General features: G+C 34.8%; 4 protein-coding genes across 8 annotated transcripts; 2 read left to right on the top strand and 2 right to left on the bottom strand.

Moving 5' to 3' along the window:
* The first annotated feature begins 216 nt into the window (after positions 1 to 216).
* LOC110692953 (uncharacterized protein At5g43822-like) lies at positions 217 to 4093 on the top strand. The gene is made up of 6 exons (XM_021870044.1): positions 217 to 853; positions 973 to 1091; positions 2020 to 2199; positions 2477 to 2533; positions 2931 to 2995; positions 3605 to 4093. The coding sequence occupies exons 1-6, from the start codon at positions 722 to 724 to the stop codon at positions 3646 to 3648; spliced, it is 597 nt and encodes a 198-aa protein (XP_021725736.1). The 5' UTR covers positions 217 to 721; the 3' UTR covers positions 3649 to 4093.
* A 1498-nt stretch (positions 4094 to 5591) lies between these two features.
* Positions 5592 to 10760, top strand: LOC110692951 (DNA-binding protein BIN4-like). Of its 4 annotated transcripts, none has more exons than XM_021870042.1 (13): positions 5592 to 6015; positions 6890 to 7157; positions 7376 to 7443; positions 7700 to 7913; positions 8058 to 8119; positions 8197 to 8250; positions 8561 to 8678; positions 9146 to 9192; positions 9332 to 9358; positions 9697 to 9772; positions 9882 to 10012; positions 10115 to 10196; positions 10672 to 10760. In XM_021870042.1, exons 1-13 carry the CDS (start codon positions 5968 to 5970, stop codon positions 10677 to 10679), a joined length of 1203 nt encoding a protein of 400 aa, XP_021725734.1. In that variant the 5' UTR covers positions 5592 to 5967; the 3' UTR covers positions 10680 to 10760. The 4 variants fall into 4 exon arrangements, with proteins under 4 accessions (XP_021725734.1, XP_021725733.1, XP_021725731.1 ...); XM_021870041.1 differs by lacking the exon at positions 10672 to 10760 and having other exon boundaries at positions 5592 to 5813; positions 5941 to 6015; positions 10115 to 10399; XM_021870039.1 differs by lacking the exon at positions 10672 to 10760 and having other exon boundaries at positions 5593 to 5813; positions 5935 to 6015; positions 10115 to 10399.
* Positions 10677 to 12534, bottom strand: LOC110692952 (pathogenesis-related protein 5-like). The gene is made up of 3 exons (XM_021870043.1): positions 11824 to 12534; positions 11192 to 11459; positions 10677 to 11089 (listed from the first exon to the last, which is right to left on the bottom strand). The coding sequence occupies exons 1-3, from the start codon at positions 12314 to 12316 to the stop codon at positions 10705 to 10707; spliced, it is 1146 nt and encodes a 381-aa protein (XP_021725735.1). The 5' UTR covers positions 12317 to 12534; the 3' UTR covers positions 10677 to 10704.
* A 675-nt stretch (positions 12535 to 13209) lies between these two features.
* Positions 13210 to 16402, bottom strand: LOC110692950. Of its 2 annotated transcripts, XR_002505543.1 has the most exons (3): positions 16245 to 16402; positions 13773 to 15208; positions 13210 to 13616 (listed from the first exon to the last, which is right to left on the bottom strand). XR_002505543.1 is itself a non-coding variant. In XM_021870037.1 (2 exons), exon 2 carries the CDS (start codon positions 15199 to 15201, stop codon positions 14764 to 14766), a length of 438 nt encoding a protein of 145 aa, XP_021725729.1. In that variant the 5' UTR covers positions 15202 to 15208; positions 16245 to 16402; the 3' UTR covers positions 13210 to 14763. The 2 variants fall into 2 exon arrangements, 1 of the variants encoding a protein (XP_021725729.1); XM_021870037.1 differs by having other exon boundaries at positions 13210 to 15208.
* Between the last annotated feature and the right edge of the window lie 1521 nt (positions 16403 to 17923).

Here is a 17923-nt window from a genome sequence, read left to right as displayed (position 1 = left end):
AAAAACATATCAGGTGCACGAAATAACATACTTGGCATCTAAAAGTTTAATATCGTAGTTACATCATGTTTACCCCCATTTCAGATAGTTTGTTATGTAGACTTTGTAGTTATGAAGCTTAGGAAATGTTCCTTAAGACTAGGGAACTTAATGAGTGAGTTTCAATCTCAAACATACATCCATACATATTCTAATTTATTATTTGACAAGTAAATTGATTACTTAATTGAATAGGGTTAAATTTAAGTAAATCATCAAATTAACATAAAAAAATGTAAAAATCAAATCGCACATTGATTTTTTATTTTTTTTTAAATCCCTTTCATTTGAATCGAAAGATTTCCCATATAACGGTTGCACCACATGACAATACAACCCTCTCATATACTCAACAAACTTAGATGTTACATACTTACCCGACCAATTGGGGACGTGCGTCACGCACTCACATCTAGCACCACCACCATCTCGTCCGCCGTCCCCAACACCATCCTCGCGCCATCACCACCAGCTCATAAGTTGTTTTAAATTCACACCCTCAAGGGCCCCAACCCCAAGTATATAATTCAAAACCTCCTCGGCTAGTCGGCTCCTAACCAACTCAACACTCTCACTAGTGCACTTCTTTCACTTCCTCAGACAGCCAGACCAACCTGCCGCGACTCCTACCGCCGCCTCCTCTGCCACAACCACCATCTGTTAAACACTTCTTTCTCTTGTTATGGAAAATATTCTCAAGAAATATCAACAAAAATTCAAGAAAGTTCGAGAAGAAATGGATAATTGGGAAGACATTCAATCCCGCCTACTCTCTCAGTTTTCTAATGCTTCTTCGATTATTGGAAGAATTGAGGTCTCTAATTTTCATTTTAAATTCACTCTTTTTATATTTGATTTTGTGTTAGATTAAAGTTTCAATCTTGGCGCATTAATTATGAAACTTGATTATGATTTTGGGAAATTTCTGTTTAGGTGATTGGAAATAAGAAGAATTATGGTTGTTTGAAGGGTGTTGATGGGATTGAAGATGCAGTTTTGCAGAAGCAAATGGAGTCTTTGGAGACAATTTTGCTCTCAATTAAGAAGACTATGTTAGTTCAATTTGTTTATCATAGTACTTTATTTTGTTCTTGTTGCTTTATTGTTTGCAATTGAACATCTTTTTACTTGAGAGTTCTTCATTTCACCTCAAGCACCCATATGGCCAAATATTTCTGTTTGTAACATAAGTTGGTCAATTTCATAACATGGCCGTGTCTGGCCCTTCTAGTCTTAAGAGTTAAGACCCTAAATTGTGTTAGTAGTTTTGTTGTAAGAAGATTATGTGACTTGTGTGTTCACAATTGAAGTTTAATTAGGTTAAGTGTAGTCAATTGGCAAAACATTGTAGTTGACAATTGATCGATATTGATGTTTTAAAAAAATACAATCATTGCTCATGAAAATAATTATGTCTTTTCTGCTGTATGAGATTTATGGCTACATTTGCTTCTAATTGACAAGAATTGGCATATAAGCATGTAACCTTACTGATGATATGGCGATTGGATATAGACCATATAGTCGTTAGAGTTGGTATAGCTAAAACGGGGAAACCAAAAAAAAAAAAAAAAACAAAAAAAAAAAAATCAATGTGACATTAAAGATTGTAGTACAACAATAGAGTTATGATAAGGGTTTTGTCTAGTGTATAAAAGTTTTAAGTTTCACTTCAATTTATGCTGCAAAGTTGGTAATGTGCAAAAAAGTCTTTTTGAATAAAATTTTGTGTGGCTTTATTAGGTGGATGAGCTTAGTTCTGCATAATTAACTGAACTTCGTTTGGCGCATATATTTTATCCCTGGATTTTAATTGTAAATGACAGAAACTATGATAGTGATTATATCTTAATCTTTAGCTTCTTTGGATGTTTTGGTTTGGTGGGTGTTTCCCCTCGTTGTATTTAAAGAGGAATTAGATTGTATGATAGCATGATATTGAATACTTCAGACTTTAAATTAATTGGGAGCTTTGTGTAGGGAGGATTTCCACAGTATTGTACTGTCTCTGGAAAAGATGGTCAGAGACAGTAGGCAGCTTGCTGGAAGAGGATCTCATGTGCTTTCCACTAAACAACTGCAGCAAAGAGTGGGAATTAAACCAAGTCTTTCAGATTGCTTAGATGGGCTTGCTATTTTGCAGGAGATGCACAGCTCTGAGTACGTTCAACTTGGCTTCTTTGTTTTTGCTTGTTCTTATTCATAAGAATTGGTTTTATGACTCACCAAGGTATAAATTGTATGGGTGGAGTGATACATTTAAGGATTATCTTTCCTCATTGTTTACGATTAGTCGCTTGTTTCCAACCATCAGGGGGATTTGAGGGATTAGGCTTTTTGCTATTTCTCTCTGCTGAAGCCTTAATTATCTTTTTCCTCAAGTGTCAAGACTGTCAAAGCATATTAAAGCTTACATTATCTTCCGTTTTCTATGTAGGTACCGTCTTAAATCATCAGTGGTTTCTGCACTCTTGAGTATTGCTTTAAAGCCCAGGTACAATATGATAAGAAATGGGTTTAATGCAATTTTCCGTAATCACTAACGGCTGTGAGTTCTTAGAATTAAAAATTAGAATAAGAAGAAAAAGGGCTTGTCGTTGTTAATGATTTGCATTATTAAAAATTATCTACTATACAGTTCAGAAATTGGAGAATTTTTATGTTCCTATTATTTCCTAAGGGATGTTATTTCATTGCTGTGACATGTGGCTATTTTTGTCATATGGTCTGCTATTGCTTATAGATATATGTTATCTATGTTGTGGAACCATAAGATCTTAGAAGTTTCAAAAGCATTGCTTGGGTTTGAAAATCTTGTGTTACAAATGCACTTGTTGGCCATTATTGTGTCTTGATATTTGTGATTCTAACTAAGGCTCAATTGCATTCAGTTCCAAAGATTTGGGAGCATTGCGTCAGCTTTTGTTCGATCAGCCAAATATTCCAAGAGATGAAGGTATGTATGCTGTCATTGGCATATATGCTGCAGCTTAAATATCCTTCCTTGAACAAGGCCTTTTGATTTCCGAGTACTAGTATTTGCAATTCTATGTGACAACTTACTCAAATATTCCAATGTCTCCGTACTCACTCCCATCTGGATTTTATCTGCCTTGTTATTTGATTTTGGATTTTGACTGGATCAATGGGATGGCCAAGTATTGCTTTTGCATATGACAAAACATAGGCTTGTTACACTTCCCTCTCAGACTCAGCATTGACCTTTTAAATCCCACCCTTCTTCACGTTTAGTCTGTACTTTTTCCTTCTGACTTGATCTACTTTATGCACACTTAGTAAACTTTATTTTTGTCAACTTTGCCTGAAAGTGGTAGTTGATCTGGTTGACATAAGAGAGGTTTGATCTAGAAAAATGTCTGCAGCTTGTAAAAATTTGGACTAAGCAGATAAAGTTGTGATTGTTATTTTTCCTGTTATCTTAGCATCTCTTTTCTATTCTGTTGCGGGGCTTGCAGAAAGCCGAGAAGCTTTCTTATAACTGTGACTTTGATGAGCTGCACGTAGAGATAGAAGTTCTTATGTCATCTCATGTTGTGGATTGCAGTACAGTTAATCTATGACATCATATTTGCTGAAGACATTTCTTGAGTTAGAGATTGGTCATCTGTCATTTGAAGCTGGAATTTTGTAAAAGTGCTGTTCAGCCTTGATCAACTGGACTTCAGTCATTTAAAGCTTGATCTCTGTGATATGGTTGGCGGGGTTATGGCATCACAGCACTCCCTCACTGAAGTACATCTAATGAGGATGCATCTCAGTATCACATGTAGCAGCAGGTTTCCAGTGCGGATGATATTCAGGATAATACAGAAGCCCTTGAGCCTCTCTGGCGTTTTATACTTTAATTTATATTATTATTCATACAAAGTATATACGGAGTATTATTCTGGGGAAAAATCCCAGGTGAACAGAAAAAGGTAGCTTGTATGCAATATATTGTGTACCGATATTTCTATGATCATTAGCATCTATTATTATTTTGTGAATCATCAGTATGTACTTCCTCTTTGTTGCATAGAATTCTTGATCATTATGCATTTATGCCTAATAAGAGTAATACCTATAAATGAACAACACTTTTAGACCATAGATTATTGGCAAAATTTCCATTCTTCATTTGAAACAAATACATACTCCGTAGAAATCAAATGAAATACAATGAACAAGATCAAGCTTATGCATCACAGGGACACAGCGTATACTACAGTTACAGTGATTAAGCAAACATCATTCAGAAACCATTCACAATAACATCTTCATTCCTCAGCATCATAGCAATTATCCTTACCTGGCAGCAGGAGACTTTAGTCCAAGACTGAGGAGCATGACTATTCCATAGCCTGATCTCTGAACCATGGCGATCACCACGAGTCACTTTGATAAACAGTCTGAAAGAAGGCTTGGCCATCTTTCCCTTCATATGGATCGGTTTTGCGTTGCCTCTCAGTAGGGCAGATAGCAGAGAAGATAGTTGATATAGTCATCAAACTCATGCTTATCAAGACTACTGTTCCGGTAGCTAACAAAATGAATGAAACCATTTTCAGAAAGTTTTTTTTTTATTATATTTTTTTTAATTTTTTTTTTTTTGGTATTTTGAATGTTTTTAGCTGTTAGTCTGAAAACTTTTTTGCTCATTTAACCATAATTATTTTGTCTTCCTCATCTCCTTTAATATTTTTCTTTAACCCCTTCTAATTCTGTAAAGACATTTTGGTTCTTTTACCATTTCCAAGGTTAATGCTTTGATACTTTCTATTTGGCCTAAGCTATTTTAATATTGTCTCTTTTCCTTTCCTTAACCAATATCTCAAACTATAAAAATTTGTTTTATTATAGGAAATAACTTTGAAATGTACATTTGAAAGTTACAAATATAATCTTTAATACAATTTCAACTAATAGAAAATTAAAGTTTTCAACCCCTTCTATAGTTCTCCTTTTTCAACTACATTTTTGAATTAATCCATCTTTTTTTTTTTTTCATTCCATCTAATCTCTTAAATAAACTAGCTTTCCTTTGGTTTATTTCCTTAGGGTTTTACATGTTCCTGTGATTGTAGACTAATGTGTCATATATCACAAGGTTTTACGGCTATTATTATTTTGAAATTTATGTGTATTTTTAAAAGTTTTAAATTTATGTTTAGAGGTTATGGAGTATTTAGGTTTTTGGTGAACATTCTTCTTTAACAAAATTTCCTACTACTCGTAGTTTGATATGTTTCTTCACAGAATCACAGTTCTTTTGAGCTTCTAGATAGAGCAAATTTCAACAGAGTAAAGTAAAACTTACTACTCCATATAATTCACTAACACACACAAATTTACTACTCCATATACACACAAATTTACTACTCCATATAGAAGCTATACTGTACAAGTAACAATAATATAATAATTTTTTATTTTTTTAAAAAAAAAACCTTCTAATTTTTTTTTAACACCCTTCTAATATCTTTTTTTTTAAGATAAGTTGAAGTTTTTTTTTTTTTTTTTGACAAGATAAGTCAGAAGTTATAATTATTTATTTATGGTAAGTAAAAAATAAAAATCATACACGTCTGTAAACAAAAAAATAAACAATAATTTCCCTCCAATTAATTTGTCTAAACCGTCCTCCCGCCAGTCGCCGCCCTCCACCACTTTGAACAACCATTATCCCCCTTTTTCTTCCAATTCTAAAACCCTAATTTTAATCACTGAAAATATTCGCACAATTTTGATTTCATAGTCCCTCTAGTTATAATCTGGTAAAACCCTCTAGTTCGATTTTCCCAATACTTGCTACTTGGATCCAATCACTACACCAATTCTACATTTCTACAGTATCAGTTTTGTTCGAAACGTTTCTATCTTAGTGTTTTTTCTTAGTTGCAGAAACGCTGGAAATTTCGAATCTTGAAGATGGGAGATTCTAGAGAGGCATCTCCTGATTGGTTGCGTTCTTTTCAGGTATTTTCTGATGCTTAAATTCAGTTTCTAAGTTATGGGTTGCTGAATTTTTTCTTGAAATATGTTAAGATTTTAGGTTGATGGATTAGGGTATTTGAAGAACTGTGTAATATTCATTATTAATTTATCTTATGGTTGATTTAATGTAGCAATGAGTTCATGTATCAGTTCAGTCTTCAGTGTGTACTAGTGTTTAATTTTTGGAGAAGTGGTGTTTGAAGTAGTTCAGTGACATAGTCGAAGTGTTCAAGATGTGTTACGATAATGATGTTGAAGGGAGTGATGTTAATTGTTAAATGATTGTTTTTCTGGTTGAAGTGAGCTTAGTTAAGGGTAGCTTGTTGAGTTGCTGGTATGATGCTGGTCATGTTATGGCAAATTTGCCGGAAAAAGGATGTATCTTGAGCTTGTTCGAAAGGTTTATCGGTTTCGGTTTCTGTGCAGATTGTTAGGGTAAGATTGCTTAAATGTTGTATCCTGACCTTACCAAAACCTACACCTACTAGTGATGGGATTAATTCTAGATCTTCTTATATTTTTGTGGTAGTATTGGATTGAATAACAGGATAGAGCACATTTGGGGGTTTAATTCTCTGATATTATGACTACAAATTTGATCAAGCTACTGTAAGACATCAGGTTTTTAATTGAATGCGAGATTCAGGAGGTCTAAGGACCAAATGACCAATGCGGCAATGCACCTTTAATATTCATTGTAGTTGTCACAAATTGGCAGAGAATTTGACCTTTTTATCTGATCTTTTAGGGCAGTAAGCTGTAAATATATCTATTTAATGTTTTTGTTCTGATTTATTTTATGAGAAGTGTCTGGTTGCTTGTTCTTATGTTTTTGAAAATCCATTTTGTGGAACAGGCTCCTACTCAATCTATCACAACTTTGTCATCTGATTCTGAGCCTTCTAGTGACAAAAGCCCTGCAAGAGACGATAATGATATAAAGCATAGAACATCAAACTTATTAGAGGAAGATGGGGAAGAAGATGAAAAAAATTGCAAGATTTCCCCGAAGACTCATACAAAGAAGTCATCTAACAAGAAGTCACCTGTCAAGAAGACAACTAAGAAACGATTGAAAGCTGGTGATGAAACAACTGCCAAAAGGATAAAAACAGGAAAAAGAGGTCTGTAAAACACTAGTACCTATTGTCTTGAAACAATCTCATATGAACAAATAAAAGTGCGATTGGTTCTAATCTTTGAAGTTCTAGGCTGAAACTTGACATATCCATGCTCAATAGTTTTCTGATGTTTACTATTCAACGAATTCTTCTCCTACAAAAAATCCTTATAATTTCTCTATAGTGTAGTATGTTCTTGATGTGATCCTTTTATGAAACAGGGAGTGAAGATGATGAAAATGTTAAGAGAGAAGAAACATCTGATAAATCGGCAGAAACTCCTGCAACTGTAAGTTTCATGCTAAGCCTTCAATGAGTTCTATCCGTTTTATAATACTCCCTAATTAAAATCCACTCGGATTAAGCTTGAAAAGACAATAATCTATTGCTGGCTTGAGACTTGAGAGTCATGTGGGTGCACCTGTTATTGCTTTGCATTGAGATGCAGTAATGGCTCTCTTATGCTTCTTCATCTTCAGGTAGGCTCTGTGAAGTTTGCTTATTTGCTTGCCTCTGATACAAATTTGTGTGTTATTATTTAACAGGCACCAATTCATTCAGTTTGTGATCTGTCATCAGATTCTGAATCCAATTTAGATGCAACTATGAGGGAAAAGAAAGAGATAGATGAGGATGATGACGATGATGACGACACTGCACTCATAAGTACAGTCATAGGAAAATCTACAAAGAAACAGATGAAAAAGGAAGATGTTCAACCGACAGAGAAGAAAACTCATGAGCCTGTGAAAATGGAAGGTAGATTAGTTTAATTTTTAATATGGCTTGTAAATAATCAAAGTTTTAGTTTCATGGTTGTTTAGAGCCAGAGGTACTTCTGTTAAATTTATTTTAAATAAGTCATTTTCTGGTAATAATGTTTTGTGTATATGTGTGTGATAGGAGAAGTTGGCAATATGGATATCGCAGAGGAAAACAAACTTGAGAAGCAAACTGAAGCTGCAGTGAGAGACATTAATATCTTGATATTGCATGTGTCTAATCTTTGGTTTGCTGATACACCTTTTTATGCTAATTGTAGGCTAGCTCCTCTACTTTGCCTTTGATACTGCCTGATAAAGTACATCGCTCTAAGGTAAGCACTTTTATGTTTTTAATTTTTTTTTGGCCTTTTTAAGCCCAAATTTGTTATCTTACTTAACTATGTTGTTCAAGATAATTGTTTCACCTCCAACTCTTCCTTCTCTCCCTTCCTTACTTTCTTGTAGTTAATCCTATATTTTCAGCAAAATGATTTTTTGAGTTTCATAACTTCACCTTATCTGCAACAAATGAATATTTTATGCGTCACAAATAATATTATTTTGTTGCATATAATAAAAAACAGAGGTAGTATATGAAATATAATTATTTCTTGTAGTAATATGAAGTATATGGTTTTGCAGGCACTTGTTGAGTGTGAAGGTGAATCAATTGATTTGAGTGGTGATATGGGTGCTGTTGGACGAGTAATTATTTCAGAGACTCCTTCAAAAGAGTCTGAAATGTTTCTAGATTTAAAAGGTTTGTGTATTGAGCAATCGTAGCCTTCGATAGATAGCTAATGTACAAATCTTGCCCTTTAAGTTAAACAAAAAATAATAAATAAATAAATAAATTCAACTGCTATTAACAACTTTTAGGGACATTCTTTTATAAATATAAATGTTGCCAATGTTCTGTCTTTTGATGCAGTGGTAATTGTTGATCCTCTATTCGACTATTCCTTTAGCCATCTTATCTTATGTCCAGCCACTTTTTATTTTTTCCAAGTCAGTATCTTAGTGAAGCAAATGTCATTAGCCTAAGATTAGAGTTTCTATGCTGTTGAGGTGGCATATTCAATATACTAATATAGGATGGGACGCACAGTACTACTGTAGGACACAGAATGCAATGTATAGAATTAAGTTTTTAATCTTTCCTGATATGCATATACCTCCTGTTTACTCAATTCCTTGTTAAAATTTTCTGTTTTGATGGTAATGCAGGAACCATATACAAGACTGTAATAGTTCCTTCAAGGACTTTCTGTGTGGTACGTTGTACGTTACCATATCCTTCTATATTTTCGACATTAAATGTCTTTACCTTTTGCTGTGGCTAAATTTTTTCATTCGCTATGTGAAAGCGATACCTTATGTAGAAGAACCTTAATCTGTGTAATTTTTCTTCAGGTTAGCATTGGTCAGTCTGAGGCCAAGGTATGTCTGTATGATACCTACACCTTTATCATTTACATTTTCTCATTATTTTTTTTTTTTTCATATTTATCATTTTTCATTAATTCAAAGATGTCCTATATTCTTCTCCAAATCAAGTGTCTGAAATTGTACTTTGCTCATTACATTTCGGTTAAGGCACCAAAATTTTATGTCCCACATTAGGTGAATAATGTGCTCTTCTCATCCACAATGATGAATTAGGTTGGCCTCCTATAGAGGTTTAATCTAGAATTTTTCATCTAATCAAGAGGGATATAATAAGATTGTGTGAATCACGTAGTGATGAAAATTCATTTGTTCTAGTATCTCTTGTGCAGATAGAGGCCATCATGAATGATTTTATTCAGCTTAAACCTCAATCAAATGTTTATGATGCTGAGACTATGGTTGAAGGTTAGTTTTTTAACCTTTGAAGTCCTTTTGTAGCCTCATTCTACTCAGATTCATCGTGCAGCTCCTGTGTTGCTATGAGGCTTTATCTGATGCTAAAATTTCTGAGTAGGAACACTGGAAGGGTTCAACTTTGACTCAGATGATGAAACTGATAAGATGACCAAGGATAGTAAAGGTGATCAGAATGAGGGTGAAGAGAAACCTAACAAAAAAGCTAAAGGAAAAGCAGAGAAAAAACCGGTATGTACTAAACAATTCACAGTAGTTATGATGTAATATAATACTAGTATTTTCCTTGAAATAACTTTTTCCTTGTATATGCATGGTTACTATATCATGAAGGCTGCGACTAAAAAGAAGGGGAAAGATGTAGGAGGGAAACAGCCGAAGAAAAGGAAACCTCAGGCACCAAAGAAAGGCAAGGGTAAGAAGTAAATTATGAGATTTGTTTTACTGTTAATAGGTTGTACACCAGTTAGGATATATTCTTGTAGCTGCCAAGATAAACCAAGATAGTCCAATTTTCAATTAGTTTGATCAAAGTTATAGGATATTTATCCTGTGTTCCCTTGTTTCTATTTATTGAATGTGATAACAATTTTCATAATGATAGAGAACGTTTATACATATTACATTATAGAAGATTTCTTCTATCTTCTACGCGCAAGATGTTAGTAATAATTGAGACCTGTCTATGGACTGTCTGGTAATTTAATTTACAGTTGATCTTCCTTGTGTCATTTGAGTTTTAAAGGAACTGGGTTCCATCTTCTGCATTGTTTCTGTATTCTCAGAGATTTCCTTATGTGCTCTCATTTTTCCACGTATAACACCTTCAACCTCTTGTTCTGCCTCATATCTCTAGCTGAGCTTGTTAATTCTGAATTTCTTTCGCCTAGGGTGCTGAAAGTTGATCCTGTTCAAGGAACATTTTATCTCAACAACAGCAAACTAACGATCAAAAGTATATGCACATAATTTGGTAGGGTGGTGTACGAGGAGGACATTTCCCCCTCAGATGCCCCATAACTGTGCTTTTCGAATGGTGAATTGCCAGTGAAGCTTGGAGGTGTATCTTGGCCAATTGGTGCTGGATTGTTGGTGAGACTTGGAGGTGGCGTATATGAGATACTTGGCGGTGACATAGTCGTGCCACCACTTGGTTGTGAACTGTATGTTGGTGGCGATTCATATGGGATGCTTGGTGGTGACATAGCTGTGCCACCTATTGGTGGTGGACTGTTGGTGGAACTTGGTGGTGAATTATATGGAACATTTGGCGGTGATGTAGCTGGGCCACCAATTGGATTATTTGTCCTGCGCCAGATCAGAAGAAAAGAAAGATCAATTAAAGAGAATACAACATTAATGGTGATACATAGGATTCAGGGTATAAAGACAGTTAGAAATGGGCATTACATAGCAGCAGATTTGGGGCAGAACAGTATGGCATAATTATTAGCCTTGCATGTGAATGTGCTTGTGCCATCATCAAAGGCATAACTATACGCCCTCGGACATGCTCTCTTGAAGACTCGTGAATAATACGATGGTTGACATGTTGTCGGATTAGCAAACTGTCCGCTACAGCAGTATTGGGCTAGTCCAAATGCCTCACAGGCACTTTTGCATGCGATCACTCCCTCTGCTCCATCTTCACCCATCACTTGCAGCTCTTTCGGGCAGCCTGTTTGTGAAAAAATTTCATGGAAAACCATCAGCTAATCTATATAATTCTCACCTGGAAACAAGTAAAGAGTAGCGAATGCTATATGATGCATTATATCATACGACTTGTCATATCCATGATAGGAGCTGTTAGCATAAAAAGATACTAAGATAGGCATCAAGGCTCTGTTATCCTTGGCAGCTTCAATTATTCTCTACTTGACTTTGGTATATATGGCTCGAGATTGGTTTGGTTGAACCCGTACTGGCTAGGATCAAACCATGGCATCTACATCGATTCTGCCCTCAGCCACCCCTTATCATGTGCATGACAAGTCATATGAGATTGTCATAGCATTTAGGATAAGCAACTTGAAATTTACCCATGTTAAGATCAGAAATACATCCTGTCGCGTTGCAAGCAGCACCATTAGTCCCAGTAGGCCAGGCAACAAGAGGGAGATTATAACCATCCACCATACTAACATCATAGAAATCCTTGTTACTCCCTTGGCCTAATGTGATCTCAAACAGTGAAGCAGGCGGTGTTGCCCCGCTCCCACCACATTGCAATTTCCCTCCACAATCACCTGTAAGACACTTCCCTGCACCCGTCTGATCAAACTTGCAGCCTGTCCTAGCCCATATCCTGCCTGACCAACCTGGAATTGTCTCAAGCCTCGCAGTCCTTCCGGAATCTAGCTGAAACCCGGTGGATGAAAGTGGGGGCGTTCCCGACCCAGATAATGTCCCGGGCCATATTGTAAATGGGCAGTTATTGGTTATTGTGAATGTGCAAGAAACTGTGCAAGGAAAGAGCAATAAAAAGAGATACAAGTTGAAATTTGTGAGCTCAAACAATAGCTTTTTTAGCATTATAAGAGTTGTTCTGTTTTGTGCACTAGAAAAGGGGAGGAATTAAGAGAGGGAGGGTCTATTCTAAGCTATGGTGGTCTTGAGGGTTTAATGAATTATAGAGGAATTTGGATTTGAAAAATCCGACAATGGAAATACTAAGGTCTACGTTACTTTACTTCATGTATTAGCCGCAATATTAAGTTTTAAAGTTTAGAATTATTTATTTATATATTTATCTATGTATCATGTATGTATTTTTGTATTTTTCTTATATAGCCTCAACAAAAAGAAATTCCTTTCTTTCAATTATTTTAACAAATAAGGATTAAAATAAATAGATAAATTGGGAGAGAAGGGTTGATAAGTTGACTTTGCTTGTGTGACAAATTACGTGTAGTCCAATTTTATTTTTGGGAAAGAATCTTAAACATAGGATTTTGATATAAATGAAGTTCATCATATAAAAGGTACTTGAAGTTTACTTTGCTGCAAAGAATGAATATTTTGCTTTGAACATACACCAAATAATTCCAATGAGATATTTTGATTACTTGTATTATTCTAAGTAGATTCGGAAAAGTATCCTTTGACCTTAGGTTGCCCTAAGTGAAGATGTATGTATCTCTTGCATAGTGTGAAAAGGTGGGGGTACTACCCCAAATAGTACTGCTAGAAATGAAATGCTTCCGTTTTCATGGTGTCGTGGTTCATCTCCCACACCTTAGGGTGCATTGAGTGGGTCGATGGGCATGGTAGCAACAACATGGCCTGTCCATGAGTTAGGCGCAACACTTCCCCTGAAAAGCTCTACTTCGAAACAGATTTATGCAAGCAATGCACATTTTTTTAAAGTCCATAAATTTTGTAGACTTCATTCAACCTTAGGAAACAAGCAAAAACTCTGAGTCAAGTAGCAACATACCACAGTTTTTTCATCTGCCTGAAATTCTGGTGGCAAGAACTGTATTGAAAACAATTCTTTATGTCATACAAGATTCGATTATCACTAATTACATTATATCAATTATTAATACACAATGCTCATACCCTAAACTCACCCGGAAAAAGAAAAAAAAAAAAAAAAAAGCTTTGGCATCTCTTACAAACTAAACTTTTTATACATCTTGCTAAAACTTATCAGAAATACTGAAGGACTGCTCTCTTCATCCAACATATTCAAGCCTTCAGAGAATATAACTCTTTCCTGTACTGGCTGTACAGGACTTCAGGAAGTTCAAAGACAGTAGTTCTGTGAAAAAGATTGCAAATTGAAGCATGTCAACTACTTGTTCATCGTGCCTTCAGAGAATACAACTGCCTACAAGAAAAAACTGCAGGGATTAGGGATTCGAAGCTGCAAAGAAGCAACTCTTGCAGCATTCAAACTACTGGTTGGTAGTAGGGCAAGAGTACATGAATCTCAAATGGATGGGAAGTGATGAGCCAAATAAAAAACAAAGGCTGATACTGTAACCTTATCTGAAATCAGCAATCAACTTCCGGAAGCACTGGAGAATTATGTCATGATATTCAATAGATGAGAAGCATAGATCCTCTCAAGACCTATACCAGGACAGATATGAATACCACAAGATGTCTTCCAAAAAATTCATCTTGTTGATTCAATTCTCAAAGCAGAGATTTAATAGCCCATCAGCTGACACTTGCAGATCGTCCAGTTGATTTAAGACACCTTCATGAAACCCCACATATAGCCATATTTCTGCATTCCTGGAAAGGCAATGAAGGAAAATTTATTAGTAACTTCCTTGTATAGAAATTATACTCAAGAAATCATGTAGTACACATAAGCAGATTATAACTCCCTGACTAGAAAAAGTTTGTAACCTGCAAAATAACACCAAAAAAGAGCACACATGTCAAATCCACAAACAACAAATTATAATGGAAGTCGGATGTATCTATGTTGCTCCTTCTCCCTTTGTTCCCCAATTCTTTGCTTTTAATTTTTGGTTTGGGGTTGGGGCAGGGAGGGAAGCAGGGATCAAGAAATGGAAACTGCTCAGTCCAGTTACAACTTACAACTAAAAACAGAAGGAAGTGTCTACAAGCTGCAAGCAATAGCATTATAACAATCGTTACAAACAAAGATTTCTGAGACATTCCCAACCAAGTAGGCAAGAGATAAAAAGAAAAGTCTGGATCATAGCAAAAGCTGCAACAAGATACACCAGATATCAGAGAGATACTAATCATATTATAGCTAATTAAATTTGGAGCAAACATGGAATACGACAAATTGACAACATAGGAGCACCAAAGTAGATGAAGTCTTATAGTTTTCTACATAACCACTAAATTTAGAAATAACAATTCTTCTGCCACACATAAGGGGCGCACAGGGTTCCGCAATTAAGATTCTCACATAGTTCACCATAATGTAAAAGTTAAATGAACTAGGAAAAAAAAGTTAGAAAAAAGGCGCATTAAGCTTATTGAGTTATCTAGTTCAAGTCCATGCCATCTCCAATTTGACTGCAGATTGGGCTGACAGCAGAAAAGGATCTCTCGAAAGGTGAAGGATGTAAGTTTGAATCCCGACGACGCTTGAAAGAACAGCTCTCAGAAGGACAAGCCTCAGGTTCAAACTTCCTGCGGACACCTCTAGCTGCTTGCTGCTCTGTAGGTGTAAGTGGGAAAACCTGTCCACTGACTCTGCACAGTGAGTTGTGATTACCATATAGAATTCGCTGGTTACAATTTTTGTCACAGATATGAGTCTGCCCAGTAAGTCTGCATCGGTACATATTTCCACAGACATGCTCGTTTTGACATTTCCAATCACACTTGTGTCCTGGGTTTGGTCCATCCTGACCCAGAATAGTCGACATATATATAACATTTGAGGAGCCAGTCATCATTGCTGCTGTGTGTGCCTCCATTGAAAGTCTGTGGAACCCCAAAGGAGCAATGTCAATGAAACGACGAAGAGGGCCTTAACCTAAACCCATACAACTTCTACTAAAAATATATATGATTTCAAAGAATTGTCCTAAGAACCTAATACTACTATCTAACAAAAATGTGCAACATACCCATACTTAACTCAAGATCATTCTAATTCTAATAATTCCGGCCTATTACTCGCTAAATCTGACCATGATTCCTCATTGTCACTAGGCAAATCTCGAATTACAAGTATCAAACCATGTTGATATCTTGTGGAGTTGTGGGTCATTCATAAGCGCTATTGTCAGGTAGAGAAAGTATGTTCTGATACTAGGGTGACCATTCTAAAATCACTCCATACTATAATTTTATTAATAACCAAATAGAAGTTGGTAGATTGAGAGCGACAACCAGCAGTGATGGAGACGAGATTTGATAGATCGGTCCTAGGTCTTACTAGCACAGAGCACGGTAGCACCCCTAAGGACCATAACTTAACCAACTAATCTAACTCGCATCCACAAAAACCATGTACGGAATATATAATTAACCTATATAATCATCTTAATGAACCATCTATCAAATTACATTATTTTTTATTTTAGAAATTGGCCTAAAAGATGTAATTAAACTATAATAAACAGTAGATCTAGAAATAAAACTATAATATAAAGCAGAAATTAACCAATCAGTAACTATCTAGGTAGCTAAAATAATTAAAAACAACCAAATACTAATTATATGATTATATCACAATTAGTTTACCAAAAAATAAAAATGTAAACTTAATCCAATAATGTAATAATTTTTCACAAAATCCAAAAAATGGGTAAAAATAAAATCACGAACCAATTTCACTAATTCAGATAAATACATAAATGAATAAATAATTATAAAATGTGAACTTTAATGTCATGAGATATTTTAAACAAAAACCCCACAAATTGGTAAAAAGAAAATCACAAACCCAGTTCAGTAATTAAGATCAAAAACAAAAATAAATTAATTTAATAATTAAAAAATAAAAAACACTTACTTGTTAGTTGAATTAAGAAAAACCCAAATGAAGAACCTGCAAAAAAACCTAGCAACACCAAAAACAAAACAAAATTCCACTCTCTCTCTCCTTTCTCTCTCTAAGAATTTTCTTGAAATTTGTGAAAAAACTGGGAAATGTTAGGTTAGGGGAAGGTAAGTATTTATAGAGTGAGATGGGATAAAAGAAACAACATAAGGGGTATTATTGGAAATTAAACTAAATTCAATTGAAATTTCCTCAAATTTCACTTAAATTTGAATTCCGCAATAAAAATAATCACATTTTTTGTCCTTTTATTTGTAAAATTTGTCATTAAGACCATAAAATTAGGAAGAAGTCAAAGTCTTCGCTTTTATTTTTATTTTTGTAGAGAGAGAACGAAGAGAGAGAGAGTGTGAGTGAAGAAGAAGTTGGCGAGTGAGACGGAGGTGCATTAACAGTCACGTGTGAGTGGGGTGACTTTAACTTGAGGTTTTGAGATGGTGACACGTGGTGGAATCAGATTCATTTTGGCCGGTGTTTATAGTTTTCTCTCTCCTCTTTCCTGCATGTTTGGATGTAGCCGTTACATTATGGTAGGCCGTACAATTTTTTTAATCTAATGCCCCCTTCACTTAAAGAGTGTTTTTACAAAATCCGTAAAAAAAAAAATTCTTAATTGACAAGTCATTATCTCTCACTCTCGCCTTGATTTTCTAATTAATTTGCCTCTTTTTAAGTTTACCATTAATTTGATAACGAATTATTCTTTAAGCCTTATCAAATTTTTATGGACGCGTTAATATAAAAAATCGACTATAATTAGGATAATCTTTGAGGGACGGAAGGGAATGAAAAATTAAGTAATGTTTGGTGAATAGTAGATTAGTAGTAGTGAGTGGTTTTGTTTGTTTGTGATTAAGAAAATAATGATGATGGGGTTAGTGATCTTTGCTTTGGATTTGGACGTTTAGTAGGTGGGGGCCGTGGGCCCACTTTTTGTTCCTTTTGATCTTTTTATCTTGATATTTATTTTGTTACTTTTGGTGGTGTGAATAATGGCATTAGATAAATTGATTTTAGCAATTCAACATCTCTAGGAGAAGGAATCTACTAGTAGGGTTTTTTTTTTTTTTTGAAGGACTTGATCCCTTACTTGTGTTGTTCCTAACACATTTCAATATAATAATGATTTAATGAGAGAGGAATCGAGAATAAAGATATATAGTAGTGAAGGAATAGCAATTTGAGAATCGTTTCAAACTAATTAATTAACTTATCATATTAATGGCCTCATGCATGAACCTTAATTATCTTATATCCTTCATTGTACCAAGTACATGGTTAATTAATATTATTGTTATTTTTAGTACATGGTTAATTAATATTATTGATATAATGTAGATTCTCTACCTATGAGTTAATATCAAAACTAGCTCACGTTTGGAGGAAGAGAAGAAGTGAAAATACATTTACGGGATAAAAAATAAAGCAAGGTAACTAGGTAAGGGGGGATATATGAAATTGTATAAGGATAGCGGAAATAAATTATCTACTGTTTGATATGAGGGATATGTCATATGTATAAAAGGAATAAAGATAGAGAATTGGTGGCTAGGATAATCTTATAATAATAGAAAAATGAACTCCCATAATTGTCGAGAGTTAGGAATAAGTAGTAATGACCAGAGTACTAA

This window comes from Chenopodium quinoa, unplaced genomic scaffold (assembly GCF_001683475.1).
Source record: "Chenopodium quinoa cultivar QQ74 unplaced genomic scaffold, ASM168347v1, whole genome shotgun sequence".
In the NCBI taxonomy this organism is placed as follows: Eukaryota; Viridiplantae; Streptophyta; class Magnoliopsida; order Caryophyllales; family Amaranthaceae; genus Chenopodium; species Chenopodium quinoa.
Note: the sequence above shows the minus strand (reverse complement) of the source record. Positions and strands in the feature narration are given on the sequence as shown.